The following is a 20,956-nucleotide window of genomic DNA, read 5'->3' as shown; positions in this document are numbered from 1 at the left end:
ATTCTGTTTTTTCCAAATTTTCCAAATGTGATACTTTTGCCTTGTCTGAGGCTGTGTTTGGGAGAAAGGTTCTTCAAGCAGTGGTGCCTTCCGTTTAGGTTCCTGTCTTGTCCCTCCCTTTCATCCGTGTCTTATAGCTTTGGTATTGTATCCCATAAGTAAGGATGAAATCCGTGGACTCGTCATATCTTGTAAAAGAAAAGGAAATTTATGCTTACCTGATAAATTTATTTATTTTACGATATGACGAGTCCACGGCCCACCCTGTCGTTTTTATTTTTGTTAAACTTCAGTCACCTCTGCTCCTTGGCATTTCCTTTCTCTTCCTAACTTCGGTTGATTGACTGGGTTGGGGGGGAAGGGAGGAGCTATTTATGCAGCTCTGTTGTGGAGCTCTTAGCCTCCTCCTGCTGACCAGGAGGCGATATCCCATAAGTAAGGATGAAATCCGTGGACTCGTCATATCGTAAAAGAAATAAATTTATCAGGTAAGCATAAATTTCCTTTTTTCTTTTTTTTTTCTTGACTGTCCCTTTTAAGGGTAGTGGGCATGCACAAGAGGCAGACTTCCTGTTCGATTAGAACACTGCTCTGTTAACCTTCTTTGTGTATTACTAAAGTCATATATCCCTTTGCATTGCAGTAGCAGTGCCCACAGCTAGAGGTAAACATTGCAAAAGGAGACCGTTTACAGTACCTTGTTGACCTGATATCCCTTTTTTCCACTGTTTACAGAAGTTACCCCAAAAACTTCACTTGCCTTGCACAGTCTGGTTAGATTAAGCCAGAATAACATTTACTTTCTCTTGTTAAGTGTAGTCAGTCCACGGGTCATCCATTACTTATGGAATATATCTCTTCCTAACAGGAAGCTGCAAGAGGATCACCCAAGCAGAGCTGCTATATAGCTCCTCCCCTCACATGTCATATTCAGTCATTCTCTTGCAGCCTAACTAAAGATAGGTCGCTGTGAGAGGTCTGTGGTGTTTTTTAACTTAGTTTATTTCTACAATCAAAAGTTTGTTATTTTAAATGGCACCGGAGTGTGCTGTTTATTCTCAGGCAGCATTAGAAGAAGAATCTGCCTGCGTTTTCTATGATCTTAGCAGACGTAACTAAGATCCACTGGCTGTTCTCATCTGAGGAGTGAGGTAACTTCAGAGAAGGGGAATAGCATGCAGGGCCCCCCTGCAAATGAGGTATGTGCAGTAATTATTTTTCTGAGGAATGGAATTGACTGAGAAAATACTGCTGATACCAATGTAAAGTAAGTTCAGCCTTAAATGCAGTGATAGCGACTGGTATTAGGCTGATGAGTGTGTGTACACTGAATGTATTTTTCTAAGGAATGCAATTGACTCTGAAAATACTGTTAATACTGAAATAATGTATGAGCCTTAACTGCAGTAAAAGCGACTGGTAGCAGGCTTATTAATAACAATTCATAACTTTTCAAATGTATGTTTAAAACGTTTACTGGCATGTTAATCGTTTTTTGTGAGGTACTTGGTGATAAAACTTATTGGGGCATGATTTTTACCACATGGCAATCTTTGTTTTCTGCATAGAAACAGTTTTCTGAGCTTCCCCACTGTTGTAATATGAGTGGGAGGGGCCTATTTTAGCGCTTTTTTGCGCAGTAAAAATTCAGTCACAATCTGTCTACTTCATCCTCCATGATCCAGATCTTCTCTAGAGAGCTCAGGGGTCTTCAAAATTCATTTTGAGGGAGGTAGTCAGTTACAGCAGACCTGTGACAGTGTGTTTTGACTGTGAGAAAAACGTTAATTATTAAATTGTTATCCGTTTTTGGCTATTAAGGGGTTAATCATCCATTTGCTGGTGGGTGCAATCCTTTGCTAACTTAATACATTTACTGTGAAAAATTGGTTGCTATAACTATTTTGGTTCATTGTTATTTCAACTGTGACAGCTTTTTGTGCTTCTTAAAGGCACAGTAGCGTTTTTTATATTGCTTGTAAATTTATTTAGAAAAGTATTTCCAAGCTTGCTAGTCTCATTGCTAGTCTGTTTAAACATGTCTGACACAGATGAATCTCTTTGTTCACTATGTTTAAAGGCCAATGTGGAGCCCAATAGAAATTTGTGTACTAATTGCATTGATGCTACTTTAAATAAAAGTCCATCTTTACATGTAAAGAAATTATCACCAGACGACGAGGGGGAAGTTATGCCGACTAACTCTCCTCACGTGTCAGTACCTTCGCCTCCCGCTCAGGAGGTGCGTGATTTTGTGGCGCCAAGTACATCAGGGAGGCCCTTACAAATCACTTTGCAAGACATGGCTACTGTTATGACAGAAGTATTATCTAAATTGCCAGAATTAAGAGGCAAGCGCGATAGCTCTGGGTTAAGGACAGAGCGCGCGGATGAGGTGAGAGCCATGTCAGATACTGCGTCACAGTTTGCAGAACGTGAAGACGGAGAGCTTCATTCTGTGGGTGACGGATCTGATCCAGGGAGACTGGATTCAGAGATTTCTAATTTTAAATTTAAGCTTGAGAACCTCCGCATATTGCTAGGGGAGGTATTAGCGGCTCTGAATGATTGTAACACGGTTGCAATTCCAGAAAAATTATGTAGGTTGGATAGATACTATGCGGTACCGGTGTGTACTGACGTGTTTCCTATACCTAAAAGGCTTACAGAGATTATTAGCAAGGAGTGGGATAGACCTGGTGTGCCTTTTTCTCCTCCTCCCATATTTAGGAAAATGTTTCCTATAGACGCCACCACACGAGAATTATGGCAGACGGTCCCTAAGGTGGAGGGAGCAGTTTCTACTTTAGCTAAGCGTACCACTATCCCGGTGGAGGATAGTTGTGCCTTTTCAGATCCAATGGATAAGAAATTAGAGGGTTACCTTAAGAAAATGTTTGTTCAACAAGGTTTTATCTTACAGCCCCTTGCATGCATTGCGCCTGTCACTGCTGCGGCGGCATTCTGGTTTGAGTCTCTGGAAGAGTCCTGGTCTGCTGATGTGTCATCTAAGTCTAAACTTTTGAACATTCCTTTCAAGGTTAAGACCCTATTCGGGCCTGAACTGAAATATTATTTCAGACATCACTGGAGGGAAAGGTCATGCCCTCCCTCGGGATAGATCAAATAAGATAAGGGCCAAACAAAATAATTTTCGTTCCTTTCGGAACTTTAAGAGTGGTCCCTCTTCAGCTTCCTCTGCTACAAAGCAAGAGGGGAATTTTACCCAATCCAAGTCAGTCTGGAGACCTAACCAGGCTTGGAACAAGGGTAAACAGGCCAAGAAGCCTGCAGCTGCCTCTAAGACAGCATGAAGGGGTAGCCCCCGATCCGGGACTGGATCTAGTAGGGGGCAGACTCTCTCTCTTCACTCAGGCTTGGGCGAGAGATGTTCAGGATCCCTGGGCTTTAGAAATTGTGTCCCAGGGATATCTTTTGGAATTCAAGGGCTCCCTTCCAAGGGGGAGATTTCACATTTCTCGATTGTCTGTAGACCAGACAAAGAGAGAGGCGTTCTTACGCTGTGTAGAAGACCTACATACCATGGGAGTGATCCGCCCAGTCCCAAAAGAGGAGCAGGGGCTAGGGTTTTATTCAAACCTGTTTGTGGTTCCCAAGAAAGAGGGAACTTTCAGACCAATCTTGGATCTCAAAATTCTAAACAAGTTCCTCAGTTCCATTTCAAGATGGAGACTATTCGGACTATTCTACCTCTGATCCAGGAGGGTCAATATGACTACCGTGGACTTAAAGGATGCGTATCTACACATCCCTATTCACAGAGATCATCATCAATTCCTCAGATTCGCCTTTCTAAACAGGCATTACCAGTTTGTGGCCCTTCCCTTCGGGTTGGCCACGCTCCCAGAATTTTCACAAAAGTGCTAGGGTCCCTTCTGGCGGTTCTACGACCACGGGGCATAGCAGTGGCGCCTTATCTAGACATCTTAATTCAGGCGTCGACTTTCTGGCTAGCCAAGTCCCACACGGACATCGTGTTGGCTTTTCTGAGATCTCACGGATGGAAGGTGAATATAAAAAGAGTTCTCTTATCTCTTACAAGAGTTTCCTTCCTAGGGACTCTGATAGACTCGGTAGAAATAAAAATATTTCTGACAGAGGTCAGAAAGTTAAAACTCTTAACCACTTGCCGAGCTCTTCATTCCATTCCTCGGCCATCAGTGGCTCAGTGTATGGAGGTAATCGGTCTCATGGTAGCGGCAATGGACATAGTTCCTTTTGCCCGCCTACACCTCAGACCACTGCAGCTATGCATGCTCAAACAGTGGAATGGGGATTATGCAGATTTATCTCAACTGCATCTGGACCAGGTGACCAGAGATTCTCTTCTCTGGTGGTTGTCTCAGGACCACCTGTCTCAGGGAATGTGTTTCTGCAGGCCAGAGTGGCTCATTGTAATGACAGATGCCAGCCTGCTAGGCTGGGGTGCAGTCTGGAATTCCCTGAAAGCACAGGGCTTATGGTCGCTGGGGTGCAGTCTGGAATTCCCTGAAAGCACAGGGCTTATGGTCTCGGGAGGAATCTCTTCTTCTGATAAACATTCTAGAACTGAGAGCGATATTCAATGCACTTCAGGCGTGGCCTCGGCTTGCTGCGGCCAAATTCATCAGGTTTCAGTCGGACAACATCACGACTGTAGCTTATTTCAATCATCAAGGAGGAACAAGGAGTTCTCTAGCGATGATGGAGGTAACCAAAATAATCCGATGGGCAGAGGCTCACTCTTGCCATCTCTCAGCAATCAACATCCCAGGAGTGGAGAATTGGCGGATATTCTAAGTCGTCAGACTTTTCATCCGGGGGAGTGGGAACTCCATCCGGAGGTATTTGCCCAGCTGATTCAGCTATGGGGCACACCAGAATTGGATCTGATGGCGTCTAGTCAGAATGCCAAACTTCCTCGCTACGGGTCCAGGTCCCAGGATCCCAAGGCGGTACTGATAGATGCTCTAGCAGTGCCTTGGTCCTTCAATCTGTCCTATGTATTTCCACCGTTTCCTCTCCTTCCACGTCTAGTTGCCAGAATCAAGCAGGAGAGCGCTTTGGTGATTCTGATAGCACCTGCGTGGCCATGCAGGACTTGATATGCAGACCTAGTGGACATGTCCTCGGTTCCACCGTGGACTCTGCCAATGAGGCTAATCCTTCTAATCCAAGGTCCGTTCATTCATCCAAACCTAATTTCTCTGCGTCTGACTGCTTGGAGATTGAACGCCTGATTCTATCAAAGCGTGGTTTCTCTGAGTCGGTCATTGATACCCTGATTCAGGCTAGAAAGCCTGTCACCAGGAAGATCTATCATAAGATTTGGCGCAAATATCTTTATTGGTGTGAATCCAAAGGTTACTCGTGGGGTAAGATTAGGATTCCTAGAATATTGTCTTTTCTCCAAGAAGGTTTGGAGAAGGGATTATCAGCTAGTTCCCTTAAGGGACAAATATCTGCTTTGTCTATTTTACTACACAAACGTCTGGCAGATGTTCCAGACGTTCAAGCATTTAGTCAGTCAGGTTTTGGTCAGAATCAAGCCTGTATTTAAGAACTAAGTTTAGGCTCCATGGCGGAGCAACAGGTTTAAAGTTCTTCAAGGGGTTCCGTTTGAACCTATGCATTCCATAGATATTAAGCTTCTATCTTGGAAAAGTTTTTGTTTTTAGTAGCTATCTCTTCGGCTCAAAGAGTTTCTGAGCTATCAGCTTTACATTGTGATTCCCCTTACCTTTTTTTCCATGCAGATAAGGTGGTTTTGCATACTAAACCTGGGTTTCTTCCTAAGGTTGTTTCTAATAAGAATATCAATCAAGAGATTGTTGTTCCTTCTGTGTCCTAATCCTTCATCAAAGAAGGAATGTCTGTTACACAATCTTGATGTGGTTCGTGCTTTAAAGTTCTACTTACAAGCAACTAAAGATTTCTGTCAAACATCTTCATTGTTTGTTGTTTATTCTGGTAAACGGAGAGGTAAAAGGGCTACGGCTACCTTTTTCCTTTTGGCTGAAAAGCATCATCCGTTTGGCCTATGAGACTGCTAGACAGCAGCCTCCTGAAAGGATTACTGCTCATTCTACTAGAGCAGTGGCTTCCACATGGGCTTTTAAAAATGAGGCTTCTTTCGAACAGATTTGTAAGGCGGCGACTTGGTCTTCGCTTCATACTTTTTCCAAATTTTCCAAATTCAATACTTTTGCTTCTTCGGAGGCTATTTTTGGGAGAGGTTCTACAAGCAGTGGTGCCGTCCGTTTAAGGTCCCTGTCTTGTCTCTCCCTTCATCCGTGTCCTAAAGCTTTGGTATTGGTATCCCACAAGAAAGGATGAATCTGTGGACTCGATACATCTTACAAGAGAAAACATAATTTATACTTACCTGATTAATTTATTTCTCTTGTGATGTATCGAGTCCACGGCCCGCCCTGTTTTTTAAGACAGGCATATATATTTTTATTTTAAAACTTTCAGTCACCACTGCACCCTATGGTTTCTCCTTTTTCTTCCTAGCCTTCGGTCGAATGACTGGGGGGTGGAGCTAAGGGGGAGCTATATAGGCAGCTCTGCTGTGGGTGCTCTCTTTGCCACTTCCTGTAGGGGTGGAGAATATCCCACAAGTAAGGATGAATCCGTGGACTCGATACATCACAAGAGAAATACATTGATCAGGTAAGTATAAATGATATTTCTTTCATGTAATTAGCAAGAGTCCATGAGCTAGTGACGTATGGGATATACATTCCTACCAGGAGGGGCAAAGTTTCCCAAACCTCAAAATGCCTATAAATACACCCCTCACCACACCCACAAATCAGTTTTACAAACTTTGCCTCCTATGGAGGTGGTGAAGTAAGTTTGTGCTAGATTCTACGTTGATATGCGCTCCGCAGCAGGTTGGAGCCCGGTTTTCCTCTCAGCGTGCAGTGAATGTCAGAGGGATGTGAGGAGAGTATTGCCTGTTTGAATTCAATGATCTCCTTCTACGGGGTCTATTTCATGGGTTCTCTGTTATCGGTTGTAGAGATTCATCTCTTACCTCCCTTTTCAGATCGACGATATACTCTTATATTTATACCATTACCTCTGCTGATTTTCGTTTCAGTACTGGTTTGGCTTTCTACAACATGTAGATGAGTGTCCTGGGGTAAGTAAATCTTATTTTCTGTGACACTCTAAAGCTATGGTTGGGCACTTTTTTATAAAGTTCTAAATATATGTATTCAAACATTTATTTGCCTTGACTCAGGATGTTCAACATTTCCTTATTTCAGACAGTCAGTTTCATATTTGGGATAATGCATTTGAATATATCATTTTTATCTTACCTTAAAATTTGACTTTTTCCCTGTGGGCTGTTAGGCTCGCGGGGGCTGAAAATGCTTCATTTTATTGCGTCATTCTTGGCGCAAAATTTTTTTTCTATTTCCGGCGTCATACGTGTCGCCGGAAGTTGCGTCATTTTTGACGTTTTTCGCGCCAAAAATGTCGGCGTTCCGGATGTGGCGTCATTTTTGGCGCTAATAGCATTTAGGCGCCAAATAATGTGGGCGTCAATTTTGTCTCCACTTATTTAAGTCTCATTATTTGTTGCTTCTGGTTGCTAGAAGCTTGTTCACTGGCATTTTTTCCCATTCCTGAAACTGTCATTTAAGGAATTTGATCAATTTTGCTTTATATGTTGTTTTTTCTATTACATATTGCAAGATGTCCCACGTTGCAACGGAGTCAGAAGATACTACTGGAAAATCGCTGCCTGGTGCTGGAACTACCAAAGCTAAGTGTATCTGCTGTAAACTTTTGGTAGTTGTTCCTCCAGCTGTTTGTATTAAATGTCATGACAAACTTGTTAATGCAGAAAATATTTCCTTTAGTAAAGTACCATTACCTGTTGCAGTTCCATCAACATCTAATGTTCAGAGTGTTCCTGATAACATAAGAGATTTTGTTTCTGAATCCATTAAGTAGGCTATGTCTGTTATTCCTCCTTCTGGTAAACATAAAAAGTCTTTTAAAACTTCTCTTTATACAGATGAATTTTTAAATGAACATCATCATTCTGATTCTAATGATTCTTCTGATAGAGGATTCTGTCTCAGAGGTTGATGCTGATAAATCGTCATATTTATTTAAAATGGAATTTATCCGTTCTTTACTTAAAGAAGTCCTAATTGCATTAGAAATTGAGGATTCTGGTCCTCTTGATACTAAATCTAAACGTTTAGACAAGGTCTTTAGATCTCCTGTGGTTATTCCAGAAGTTTTTCCTGTTCCTGGTGCTATTTCTGAAGTAATTTCCAGAGAATGGAATAATTTGGGTAATTCATTTACTCCTTCTAAACGTTTTAAGCAATTATATTCTGTACCTTCCGACAGATTAGAGTTTTGGGACAAAATCCCTAAAGTTGATGGGGCTATTTCTACCCTTGCTAAACGTACTACTATTCCTACGGCAGATGGTACTTCCTTTAAGGATCCTTTAGATAGGAAAATTGAATCCTTTCTAAGAAAAGCTTATCTGTGTTCAGGTAATCTTCTTAGACCTGCTATATCATTGGCTGATGTTGCTGCAGCTTCAACTTTTTGGTTGGAAACTTTAGCGCAACAAGTAACAGATCATGATTCTCATAATATTATTCTTCTTCTTCAACATGCTAATAATTTTATCTGTGATGCCATTTTTGATATTATCAGAGTTGATGTCAGGTTTATGTCTCTAGCTATTTTAGCTAGAAGAGCTTTATGGCTTAAAACTTGGAATGCAGATATGTCTTCTAAATCGACTCTACTTTCCCTTTCTTTCCAGGGTAATAAATTATTTGGTTCTCAGTTGGATTCTATTATCTCAACTGTTACTGGTGGGAAAGGAACTTTTTTACCACAGGATAAAAAATCTAAAGGTAAAAACAGGGCTAATAATCGTTTTCGTTCCTTTCGTTTCAACAAAGAACAAAAGCCTGATCCTTCATCCTCAGGAGCAGTTTCAGTTTGGAAACCATCTCCAGTCTGGAATAAATCCAAGCCTTCTAGAAAAGCAAAGCCAGCTTCTAAGTCCACATGAAGGTGCGGCCCTCATTCCAGCTCAGCTGGTAGGGGGCAGATTACGTTTTTTCAAAGAAATTTGGATCAATTCTGTTCACAATCTTTGGATTCAGAACATTGTTTCAGAAGGGTACAGAATTGGTTTCAAGATAAGACCTCCTGCAAAGAGATTTTTTCTTTCCCGTGTCCCAGTAAACCCAGTGAAAGCTCAAGCATTTCTGAAATGTGTTTCAGATCTAGAGTTGGCTGGAGTAATTATGCCAGTTCCAGTTTTGGAACAGGGGCTGGGGTTTTATTCGAATCTCTTCATTGTACCCAAGAAGGAGAATTCCTTCAGACCAGTTCTGGATCTAAAAATATTGAATCATTATGTAAGGATACCAACATTCAAAATGGTAACTGTAAGGACTATCTTGCCTTTTGTTCAGCAAGGGCATTATATGTCTACAATAGATTTACAGGATGCATATCTGCATATTCCGATTCATCCAGCTCACTATCAGTTCCTGAGATTCTCTTTCCTGGACAAGCATTACCAGTTTGTGGCTCTGCCGTTTGGCCTAGCTACAGCTCCAAGAATTTTTACAAAGGTTCTCTGTGCCCATCTGTCTGTAATCAGAGAACAGGGTATTGTGGTATTTCCTTATTTGGACAATATCTTGATACTTGCTCAGTCTTCACATTTAGCAGAATCGACTTATGTTGTTTCTTCAAGATCATGGTTGGAGGATCAATTCACTAAAAGTTCATTGATTCCTCAGACAAGGGTAACCTTTTTAGGTTTCCAGATAGATTCAGTGTCCATGACTCTATCTTTGACAGACAAGAGACGTCTAAAATTGATTTCAGCTTGTCGAAACCTTCAATCACAATCATTCCCTTCGGTAGCCTTATGCATGGAAATTCTAGGTCTTATGACTGCTGCATCGGACGCGATCCCCTTTGCTCGTTTTCACATGCGACCTCTTCAGCTCTGTATGCTGAACCAATGGTGCAGGGATTACACAAAGATATCTCAATTAATATCTTTAAAACCGATTGTCCGACATTCTCTGACGTGGTGGACAGATCACCATCGTTTAATTCAGGGGGCTTCTTTTGTTCTTCCGACCTGGACTATAATCTCAACAGATGCCAGTTTTACAGGTTGGGGAGCTGTGTGGGTGTCTCTGACGGCACAAGGGGTTTGGGAATCTCAGGAGGTGAGATTACCGATCAATATTTTGGAACTCCGTGCAATTTTCAGAGCTCTTCAGTCTTGGCCTCTTCTGAAGAGAGAGTCGTTCATTTGTTTTCAGACAGACAATGTCACAACTGTGGCATACATCAATCATCAAGGAGGGACTCACAGTCCTCTGGCTATGAAAGAAGTATCTCGAATTCTGGTTTGGGCGGAATCCAGCTCCTGTCTAATCTCTGCGGTTCATATCCCAGGTATAGACAATTGGGAAGCGGATTATCTCAGTCGCCAAACGTTGCATCCGCGTGAATGGTCTCTTCACCCAGAGGTATTTCTTCAGATTGTTCAAATGTGGGAACTCCCAGAAATAGATCTGATGGCTTCTTAGCTAAACAAGAAACTTCCCAGGTATCTGTCCAGATCCCGGGATCCTCAGGCGGAGGCAGTGGATGCATTATCACTTCCTTGGAAGTATCATCCTGCCTATATCTTTCCGCCTCTAGTTCTTCTTCCAAGAGTAATCTCCAAGATTCTGAAGGAATGCTCGTTTGTTCTGCTGGTAGCTCCAGCATGGCCTCACAGGTTTTGGTATGCGGATCTTGTCCGGATGGCCTCTTGCCAGCCGTGGACTCTTCCGTTAAGACCAGACCTTCTGTCGCAAGGTCCTTTCTTCCATCAGGATCTCAAATCCTTAAATTTAAAGGTATGGAGATTGAACGCTTGATTCTTAGTCAAAGAGGTTTCTCTGACTCTGTGATTAATACTATGTTACAAGCTCGTAAATCTGTATCTAGAGAGATATATTATAGAGTCTGGAAGACTTATATTTCTTGGTGTCTTTCTCATAATTTTTCCTGGCATTCTTTTAGAATTCCGAGAATTTTAGTTTCTTCAGGATGGTTTAGATAAAGGTTTGTCCGCAAGTTCCTTGAAAGGACAAATCTCTGCTCTTTCTGTTCTTTTTCACAGAAAGATTGCTAATCTTCCTGATATTCATTGTTTTGTACAAGCTTTGGTTCGTATAAAACCTGTCATTAAGTCTATTTCTCCTCCTTGGAGTTTGAATTTGGTTCTGAGGGCTCTTCAAGCTCCTCCTTTTGAACCCATGCATTCATTGGACATTTAAATTACTTTCTTGGAAAGTTTTGTTCCTTTTGGCCATCTCTTCTGCCAGAAGAGTCTCTGAATTATCTGCTCTTTCTTGTGAGTCTCCTTTTCTGATTTTTCATCAAGATAAGGCGGTGTTGCGAACTTCTTTTGAATTTTTACCTAAGGTTGTGAATTCCAACAACATTAGTAGAGAAATTGTGGTTCCTTCATTATGTCCTAATCCTAAGAATTCTAAGGAGAAATCGTTGCATTCTTTGGATGTTGTTAGAGCTTTGAAATATTATGTTGAGGCTACTAAGTCTTTCCGAAAGACTTCTAGTCTATTTGTCATCTTTTCCGGTTCTAGAAAAGGTCAGAAAGCTTCTGCCATTTCTTTGGCATCTTGGTTGAAATCCTTAATTCACCATGCTTATGTCGAGTCGGGTAAAACTCTGCCTCAAAGGATTACAGCTCATTCTACTAGGTCAGTTTCTACTTCCTGGGCGTTTAGGAATGAGGCTTCGGTTGATCAGATTTGCAAAGCAGCAACTTGGTCCTCTTTGCATACTTTTACTAAATTCTACCATTTTGATGTGTTTTCTTCTTCTGAAGCAGTTTTTGGTAGAAAAGTACTTCAGGCAGCGGTTTCAGTTTGAATCTTCTGCTTATGTTTTCATTAAACTTTATTTTGGGTGTGGATTATTTTCAGCAGGAATTGGCTGTCTTTATTTTATCCCTCCCTCTCTAGTGACTCTTGCGTGGAAAGATCCACATCTTGGGTAGTCATTATCCCATACGTCACTAGCTCATGGACTCTTGCTAATTACATGAAAGAAAACATAATTTATGTAAGAACTTACCTGATAAATTAATTTCTTTCATATTAGCAAGAGTCCATGAGGCCCACCCTTTTTGGTGGTTATGATTTTTTTGTATAAAGCACAACTATTCCAATTCCTTATTTTATATGCTTTCGCACTTTTTTTTATCACCCCACTTCTTGGCTATTCGTTAAACTGATTTGTGGGTGTGGTGAGGGGTGTATTTATAGGCATTTTGAGGTTTGGGAAACTTTGCCCCTCCTGGTAGGAATGTATATCCCATACGTCACTAGCTCATGGACTCTTGCTAATATGAAAGAAATGAATTTATCAGGTAAGTTCTTATATAAATTATGTTTTTTCTGTAATTTAAAGGGACAGTCAACACCAGAATTTGTTTTTACAAAAATATAGATAATCCCTTTATTACCTACTAGTCCTAAAGCCCGTTCACACGGGCCATTTTTTGCAGTACAGCGGTCCCACCCCTTGTGCTCTCTCCCTCCCCCTCTCTTTTGCTCTCTCCCTCCCCCTCTCTTTTGCTCTCTCCCTCCCCCTCTCTTTTGCTCTCTCCCTCCCCCTCTCTTTTGCTCTCTCCCTCCCCCTCTCTTTTGCTCTCTCCCTCCCCCTCTCTTTTGCTCTCTCCCTCCCCCTCTCTTTTGCTCTCTCCCTCCCCCTCTCTTTTGCTCTCTTTCCCCCCTCTCTTTTGCTCTCTTTCCCCCCTCTCTTTTGCTCTCTTTCCCCCCTCTCTTTTGCTCTTTCCCCCCTCTCTTTTGCTCTCTTTCCCCCCTCTCTTTTGCTCTCTTTCCCCCCTCTCTTTTGCTCTCTTCCCCCCTCTCTTTTGCTCTCTTTCCCCCCTCTCTTTTGCTCTCTTTCCCCCCTCTCTTTTGCTCTCTTTCCCCCCTCTCTTTTGCTCTCTTTCCCCCCTCTCTTTTGCTCTCTTTCCCCCCTCTCTCTTGCTCTCTTTCCCCCCTCTCTCTTGCTCTCTTTCCCCCCTCTCTCTTGCTCTCTTTCCCCCCTCTCTTTTGCTCTCTTTCCCCCCTCTCTTTTGCTCTCTTTCCCCCCTCTCTTTTGCTCTCTTTCCCCCCTCTCTTTTGCTCTCTTTCCCCCCTCTCTTTTGCTCTCTTTCCCCCCTCTCTTTTGCTCTCTTTCCCCCCTCTCTTTTGCTCTTTTTTCCCCCCTCTCTTTTGCTCTCTTTCCCCCCTCTCTTTTGCTCTTTTTTCCCCCCTCTCTTTTGCTCTTTTTTCCCCCCTCTCTTTTGCTCTTTTTTCCCCCCTCTCTTTTGCTTTTTTCCCCCTCTCTTTTGCTCTCTCTCTTTCCCCCTCTCTTTTGCTCTCTCTCTTTCCCCCCTCTCTTTTGCTCTCTCTCTTTCCCCCCTCTCTTTTGCTCTCGCTCTCTTTCCCCCCTCTCTTTTGCTCTCGCTCTCTTTCCCCCCTCTTTTGCTCTCTTTCCCCCCTCTTTTGCTCTCTTTCCCCCCTCTTTTGCTCTTTCCCCCCTCTTTTGCTCTCTTTCCCCCCCTCTTTTGCTCTCTTTCCCCCCCTCTTTTGCTCTCTTTCCCCCCCTCTTTTGCTCTCTTTCCCCCCCTCTTTTGCTCTCTTTCCCCCCCTCTTTTGCTCTCTTTCCCCCCCTCTTTTGCTCTCTTTCCCCCCTCTTTTGCTCTCTTTCCCCCCTCTTTTGCTCTCTCCCCCCTCTTTTGCTCTTTCCCCCCTCTTTTGCTCTCTTTCCCCCCTCTTTTGCTCTCTTTCCCCCCTCTTTTGCTCTCTTTCCCCCCTCTTTTGCTCTCTTTCCCCCCTCTTTTGCTCTCTTTCCCCCCTCTTTTGCTCTCTTTCCCCCCTCTTTTGCTCTCTTTCCCCCCTCTTTTGCGCTCTCTCTCTCCCCTCTTTTGCGCTCTCTCTCTCCCCTCTTTTGCGCTCTCTCTCTCCCCTCTTTTGCGCTCTCTCCCCCCTCTCTTTTGCGCTCTTTCCCCCCTCTCTTTTGCGCTCTTTCCCCCCTCTCTTTTGCTCTTTTTTCCCCCCTCTCTTTTGCTCTTTTTTCCCCCCTCTCTTTTGCTCTTTTTTCCCCCCTCTCTTTTGCTCTTTTTTCCCCCTCTCTTTTGCTCTCTCTCTTTCCCCCTCTCTTTTGCTCTCTCTCTTTCCCCCCTCTCTTTTGCTCTCTCTCTTTCCCCCCTCTCTTTTGCTCTCGCTCTCTTTCCCCCCTCTCTTTTGCTCTCGCTCTCTTTCCCCCCTCTTTTGCTCTCTTTCCCCCCTCTTTTGCTCTCTTTCCCCCCTCTTTTGCTCTTTCCCCCCTCTTTTGCTCTCTTTCCCCCCCTCTTTTGCTCTCTTTCCCCCCCTCTTTTGCTCTCTTTCCCCCCCTCTTTTGCTCTCTTTCCCCCCCTCTTTTGCTCTCTTTCCCCCCCTCTTTTGCTCTCTTTCCCCCCTCTTTTGCTCTCTTTCCCCCCTCTTTTGCTCTCTCCCCCCCTCTTTTGCTCTTTCCCCCCTCTTTTGCTCTCTTTCCCCCCTCTTTTGCTCTCTTTCCCCCCTCTTTTGCTCTCTTTCCCCCCTCTTTTGCTCTCTTTCCCCCCTCTTTTGCTCTCTTTCCCCCCTCTTTTGCGCTCTCTCTCTCCCCTCTTTTGCGCTCTCTCTCTCCCCTCTTTTGCGCTCTCTCTCTCCCCTCTTTTGCGCTCTCTCCCCCCTCTCTTTTGCGCTCTCTCCCCCCCTCTCTTTTGCGCTCTCTCCCCCCCTCTCTTTTGCGCTCTCTCCCCCCCTCTCTTTTGCGCTCTCTCCCCCCCTCTCTTTTGCGCTCTCTCCCCCCCTCTCTTTTGCGCTCTCTCCCCCCCTCTCTTTTGCGCTCTCTCCCCCCTCTCTTTTGCGCTCTCTCCCCCCCTCTCTTTTGCGCTCTCTCCCCCCCTCTCTTTTGCGCTCTCTCCCCCCCTCTCTTTTGCGCTCTCTCCCCCCCTCTCTTTTGCGCTCTCTCCCCCCCCTCTCTTTTGCGCTCTCTCCCCCCCCTCTTTTTTGCGCTCTCTCCCCCCCCTCTCTTTTGCGCTCTCTCCCCCCCCTCTCTTTTGCGCTCTCTCCCCCCCCTCTCTTTTGCGCTCTCTCCCCCCCTCTCTTTTGCGCTCTCTCCCCCCCTCTCTTTTGCGCTCTCCCCCCCCCTCTCTTTTGCGCTCTCTCCCCCCCTCTCTTTTGCGCTCTCTCCCCCCCTCTCTTTTGCGCTCTCTCCCCCCCTCTCTTTTGCGCTCTCTCCCCCCCTCTCTTTTGCTCTCTCTCCCCCCCTCTCTTTTGCGCTCTCTCCCCCCCCTCTCTTTTGCGCTCTCTCCCCCCCCTCTCTTTTGCGCTCTCTCCCCCCCCTCTCTTTTGCGCTCTCTCCCCCCCCTCTCTTTTGCGCTCTCTCCCCCCCCTCTCTTTTGCGCTCTCTCCCCCCCTCTCTTTTGCGCTCTCTCCCCCCCTCTCTTTTGCGCTCTCTCCCCCCCTCTCTTTTGCGCTCTCTCCCCCCCTCTCTTTTGCGCTCTCTCCCCCCCCTCTCTTTTGCGCTCTCTCCCCCCCTCTCTTTTGCGCTCTCTCCCCCCCTCTCTTTTGCGCTCTCTCCCCCCCTCTCTTTTGCGCTCTCTCCCCCCCTCTCTTTTGCGCTCTCTCCCCCCCTCTCTTTTGCGCTCTCTCCCCCCCTCTCTTTTGCGCTCTCTCCCCCCCTCTCTTTTGCGCTCTCTCCCCCCCTCTCTTTTGCGCTCTCTCCCCCCCTCTCTTTTGCGCTCTCTCCCCCCCCTCTCTTTTGCGCTCTCTCCCCCCCCTCTCTTTTGCGCTCTCTCCCCCCCCTCTCTTTTGCGCTCTCTCCCCCCCTCTCTTTTGCGCTCTCTCCCCCCCTCTCTTTTGCGCTCTCTCCCCCCCTCTCTTTTGCGCTCTCTCCCCCCCCTCTCTTTTGCGCGCTCTCTCTCCCCCCTCTCTTTTGCGCGCGCTCTCTCTCCCCCCTCTCTTTTGCGCGCGCTCTCTCTCCCCCTCTCTTTTGCGCGCGCTCTCTCTCCCCCTCTCTTTTGCGCGCGCTCTCTCTCCCCCTCTCTTTTGCGCGCGCTCTCTCTCCCCCTCTCTTTTGCGCGCGCTCTCTCTCCCCCTCTCTTTTGCGCTCTCTCTCCCCCCTCTCTTTTGCGCTCTCTCCCCCCCTCTCTTTTGCGCTCTCTCCCCCCCCTCTCTTTTGCGCTCTCTCTCCCCCCCTCTCTTTTGCGCGCGCTCTCTCTCCCCCCCTCTCTTTTGCGCGCGCTCTCTCTCCCCCCCTCTCTTTTGCGCGCGCTCTCTCTCCCCCCTCTCTTTTGCGCGCGCTCTCTCTCCCCCTCTCTTTTGCGCGCGCTCTCTCTCCCCCTCTCTTTTGCGCGCGCTCTCTCTCCCCCTCTGTTTTGCGCGCGCTCTCTCTCCCCCTCTCTTTTGCGCGCGCTCTCTCTCCCCCTCTCTTTTGCGCGCGCTCTCTCTCCCCCTCTCTTTTGCGCGCGCTCTCTCTCCCCCTCTCTTTTGCGCGCGCTCTCTCTCCCCCTCTCTTTTGCGCGCGCTCTCTCTCCCCCTCTCTTTTGCGCGCGCTCTCTCTCCCCCTCTCTTTTGCGCGCGCTCTCTCTCCCCCTCTCTTTTGCGCGCGCTCTCTCTCCCCCTCTCTTGTGCGCGCGCTCTCTCTCCCCCCTCTCTTTTGCGCGCTCTCTCTCTCCCCCTCTCTTTTGCGCGCGCTCTCTCTCCCCCTCTCTTTTGCGCGCGCTCTCTCTCCCCCTCTCTTTTGCGCGCGCTCTCTCTCCCCCTCTCTTTTGCGCGCGCTCTCTCTCCCCCTCTCTTTTGCGCGCGCTCTCTCTCCCCCCTCTCTTTTGCGCGCGCTCTCTCTCCCCCTCTCTTTTGCGCGCGCTCTCTCTCCCCCTCTCTTTTGCGCGCGCTCTCTCTCCCCCTCTCTTTTGCGCGCGCTCTCTCCCCCTCCCTCTCCTTTGCGCGCGCTCTCTCCCCCTCCCTCTCCTTTGCGCGCGCTCTCTCTCCCCCTCCCTCTCCTTTGCGCGCGCTCTCTCTCCCCCTCCCTCTCTTTTGCGCTCTCGCGACCATGGCAGGCCACGCCCCCTTCAGGGCCTAAACGCCCAACACTGCCGCAGATCAGATAGGGATCGCAAAGGCCGGGTGTGTTTGTCCTCGTGCGCATGACAGCTTCGGACAAACACACTTGGCCTTTTATACAATAGGATTTCCCCAGTTTTGCATAACCAAGTTATAATACACTTTTTTTTTTACCTCTGTCAAAAGAACTGAAATAAGTTGGCAGTTTGCAGACTTGCATTTTAGCTTATCAGTGCTGACTCCTAGGTAATTTCATGTGTGTGAGCTCAATGTTATCTATGACACAAATGAGCTAATGCCCTCTAGTGGTGAAAACCTGTCAAAATGCATTCAGATAAGAGGCGGACTTTAAGGTCTAAGAAATAAGTATATGAGCCTATCTAGGATTAGCTTTCAACTAAGAATACCAAGAGAACAAAGCAAAATTGGTGATAAAAAGTTTATTTTGGACTTGACTGTCCTAGCAATATTAGTGCTGAAATAGTCTGACCTCTTGGTTCTGTAGCAGTTTATATTAACATAATTTTTCACTGCAGGAGCTTGAAGATCTTCTGCCAGCCAGACCAGAAGCCCCTACCGTCACTGGTGAAACAGAGGAGGTGGACCTCCAGGAATTTGACAACACTCGTGGTTCAGCAGGAGGACAGAGGCGTGAAGCTTACAATGATAGCTCTGATGAGGAGAGCAGTCACCATGGCCCAGGCGTGCAGTGTGCGCACCAGTAAAGATTTGTTTATAAAGCAAACAAAAGTGGCTCAAAAGGATTTTTTTTTTTTCCTCTCTATTTCCGCCTGGGTTTTGTTTTTTTGCAATCCGATTGAATTGCCCAAACAATCTATATGATCTGATGGACACATCTCTGTTGCTGTATGTGTAACTTTTTAAATTGGTTATAGTATTTACAGAGTGAATAATTTAAACTAACCACATGGCTTACATGCAGTTTTGACTGTTCTATAGCAAAAATAAAACACTCAATGGAAGAAGACACAAGACTTTAATTTCCAATCTTTGTATCAATGCCTGATTTTTACCAGTTTGTGTAGATTTTAAGTTTCATATTTTAAACTCATACATTGTAAAAGAAATCTGTGTAAAATTTGTCCATGAGCTTTGTATTTGGCTGCACTTGCATAAGCTGCTACCAATAGAATAAACAATTCCATAGCCTGTGTATCTCTTAGATGCATGGTAATAAGTTTTTTTTTTTTTGCATAGTAAAGAACACCGGGAGCCTTTTTTTTTCAATTTTTTTTTTTTTTCAATTTTTTTTTTTTTATAAATACCATCTTGTCAAAGGTTTCTTGAGTAAATAATAAAGAATTGGTGTCAATACTTTTGATTGTCCAGCATTTACTAGCTTATTTTTCTTTATTCAGCTTTATAGTTGTCTTTAATTTTCTTATTTAATTTATCTTCCTTAGTTATGTTTTACAATTTTAAGTCAAATTAACCCCTTAATGACAACAGTACTTTTCCATTTTCTGTCCGTTTGGGACAAAGGCTTTTTTAAAATTTTTGCGGTGTTTGTGTTTAGCTGTACTTTCTAAAGATACCATTATTTTCATCATATCTTATAATTTACTATAAAAAAATTTATAAAATATGAGGGAAAAAATGAAAAAAAAAACACTTTCTAACTTTTAGCCCCAAAATCTGTTACACATCTGCAACCTCCAAAAAACACCCATGCTAAATAGTTTCTATATTTTGTCCTGAGTTTAGAAATACCCAATGTTTACATGTTCTTTGTTTTTTTTTGCAAGTTATAGGGCAATAAATACAAGTAACACTTTGCTATTTCCAAACCACTTTTTTTTTTTCAAAATTAGGGCTAGTTACATTGGGACACTGATATCTTTCAGGAATCCCTTAATATCCCTTGACATGTATATATTTTTTTTTAGAAGACATCCCAAAGTATTGATCTAGGCCCATTTTGGTATATTTCATGCCACCATTTCACCGCCAAATGCAATCAAATACAAAAAATCATTCACTTTTTCACAATTTTTTTCACAAACTTTCGGTTTCTCACTGAAATTATTTACAAACAGCTTGTGCAATTATGGCATAAATGGTTGTAAATGCTTCTCTGGGATCCCCTTTGTTCAGAAATAGCAGACATATATGGCTTTGGCGTTGCTTTTTGGTAATTAGAAGGCTGCTAAATGCCGCTGCGCACCACATGTGTATTATGCCCAGCAGTGCAGGGGTTAATTAGGGAACTTGTAGGGTTAATTTTAGCTTTAGTGTAGTAGACAACGCAAAGTATTGATCTAGGCCCATTTTGGTATATTTCTCTTGCAAGATGTATCGAGTCCACGGATTCATCCAATACTTGTGGGATATTCTCCTTCCCAACAGGAAGTGGCAAAGAGAGCACCCACAGCAGAGCTGTCTATATAGCTCCTCCCCTAACTCCACCCCCCAGTCATTTTCTTTGCCGGCTCTAAGCAATAAGGAAGGGTAAAGTGATTGTGATGACAAAATATTAGTTTTATTTTCTCCAAGCAAGAGTTTATTTTAAATGGTACCGGTGTGTACTATTTACACTCGAGCAGAAAAAAGATGAAGATTTCTGCCTGGAGGATGATGATCTTAGCATTTGTAACTAAGATCCATTGCTGTTCCCACAGAGGCTGAGGAGTACATGAAACTTCAGTTGAACGGTTTTGCAGGCTAGGCTGCACTGAGGTATGTTCAGTCGTTTTTTTCTAGAAAGACTGATATTTCAAGAAAAGGGCTGACATCCCCATGAGGGGAAGGGTAAGCTGTGATCAAACACTTATGGTAGTATTACAAGCTTACATAAGGGCTAAGTTACTTTGCTGGTTGACACTTATATAATAAAACAAACATTTTTTGCTAAACTTGGTAAAACTTTTTGGGACTTATTTTGAGAGTTCATTTGGCTTATTTTGTGATTTACATCCCTCATGGCTGTTTTTAACACTTGAGGTGTTGCTTTAAGGCCCCACTGACATCGTGTATGAGGTGGGTGGGGCCTAATTTTGTGCCTTAGATGCGCAGTTGTTTTTATCTCTGGACAGCAAGCTGCAACACAGGAGGGTCCTGAAGCGGTTTTGGGAAAATGAGGTAGGGATGAGGGATTTGCTTTCTGAGGGAGAGATTTCTGATTCAGGTAAGACGCTCCCTCAGACAGACTCTGATATGACGGCATTTAAATTCAAGCTAGAACACCTCCGCTTGTTGCTCAGGGAGGTATTGGCGACTCTAGATGATTGTGACCCTATTGTGGCTCCAGATAAGTTGTGTAAAATGGACAAATACTTAGAGGTCCCTGTTTACACTCTCCGGTCCCTAAGAGGATCACGGATATTATTTCTAAGGAGTGGGGTAGACCAGGTATAACGTTCGCTCCCCCTCCTACTTTTAAGAAACTTTTTCCCATATCTGACACCATGCGGAACTCGTGGCAGACGGTCCCTAAGGTGGAGGGAGCTATTTCTACACTAGCTAAGCGTACAACTATACCTATTGAAGACAGATATGCATGCAAACAGATGTATAATATGTGTTAATACTTTCCCCTTCTGGTGAACCGCAGCCGTCCCACAGTATCTCCCAAGGTCTGTGTGAATAGGTCAGGTGTGCTAGCTGGAGGCGCTGGTTCAGCTTAGTGCAAACTTGCATCAGTCGTTGGTGACGCCAACGACTGATACAAGTTTGCACTAAGCTGAACCAGCGCCTCCAGCTAGCACACCTGACCTATTGAAGACAGTTGTGCTTTCAAAGATCCTATGGATACAAAA

General features: G+C 44.7%; 1 protein-coding gene across 1 annotated transcript in view; it reads left to right on the top strand.

Moving 5' to 3' along the window:
* DNAJA2 (DnaJ heat shock protein family (Hsp40) member A2) overlaps positions 1-18,363 on the top strand; it is a 166,567-nt gene extending 148,204 nt beyond the window's left edge. Inside the window, exon 9 of the mRNA XM_053701942.1 lies at positions 17,717-18,363. Within this exon, the coding sequence (XP_053557917.1) occupies positions 17,717-17,905 (189 nt within the window). The 3' untranslated portion in view covers positions 17,906-18,363. The remainder of the gene's footprint in view (positions 1-17,716) is intronic.
* The last annotated feature ends 2,593 nt before the right edge of the window (positions 18,364-20,956 follow it).

The sequence above is a fragment of the Bombina bombina genome, chromosome 1, assembly GCF_027579735.1.
Source record: "Bombina bombina isolate aBomBom1 chromosome 1, aBomBom1.pri, whole genome shotgun sequence".
Classification (NCBI taxonomy): Eukaryota; Metazoa; Chordata; class Amphibia; order Anura; family Bombinatoridae; genus Bombina; species Bombina bombina.
Note: the sequence above shows the minus strand (reverse complement) of the source record. Positions and strands in the feature narration are given on the sequence as shown.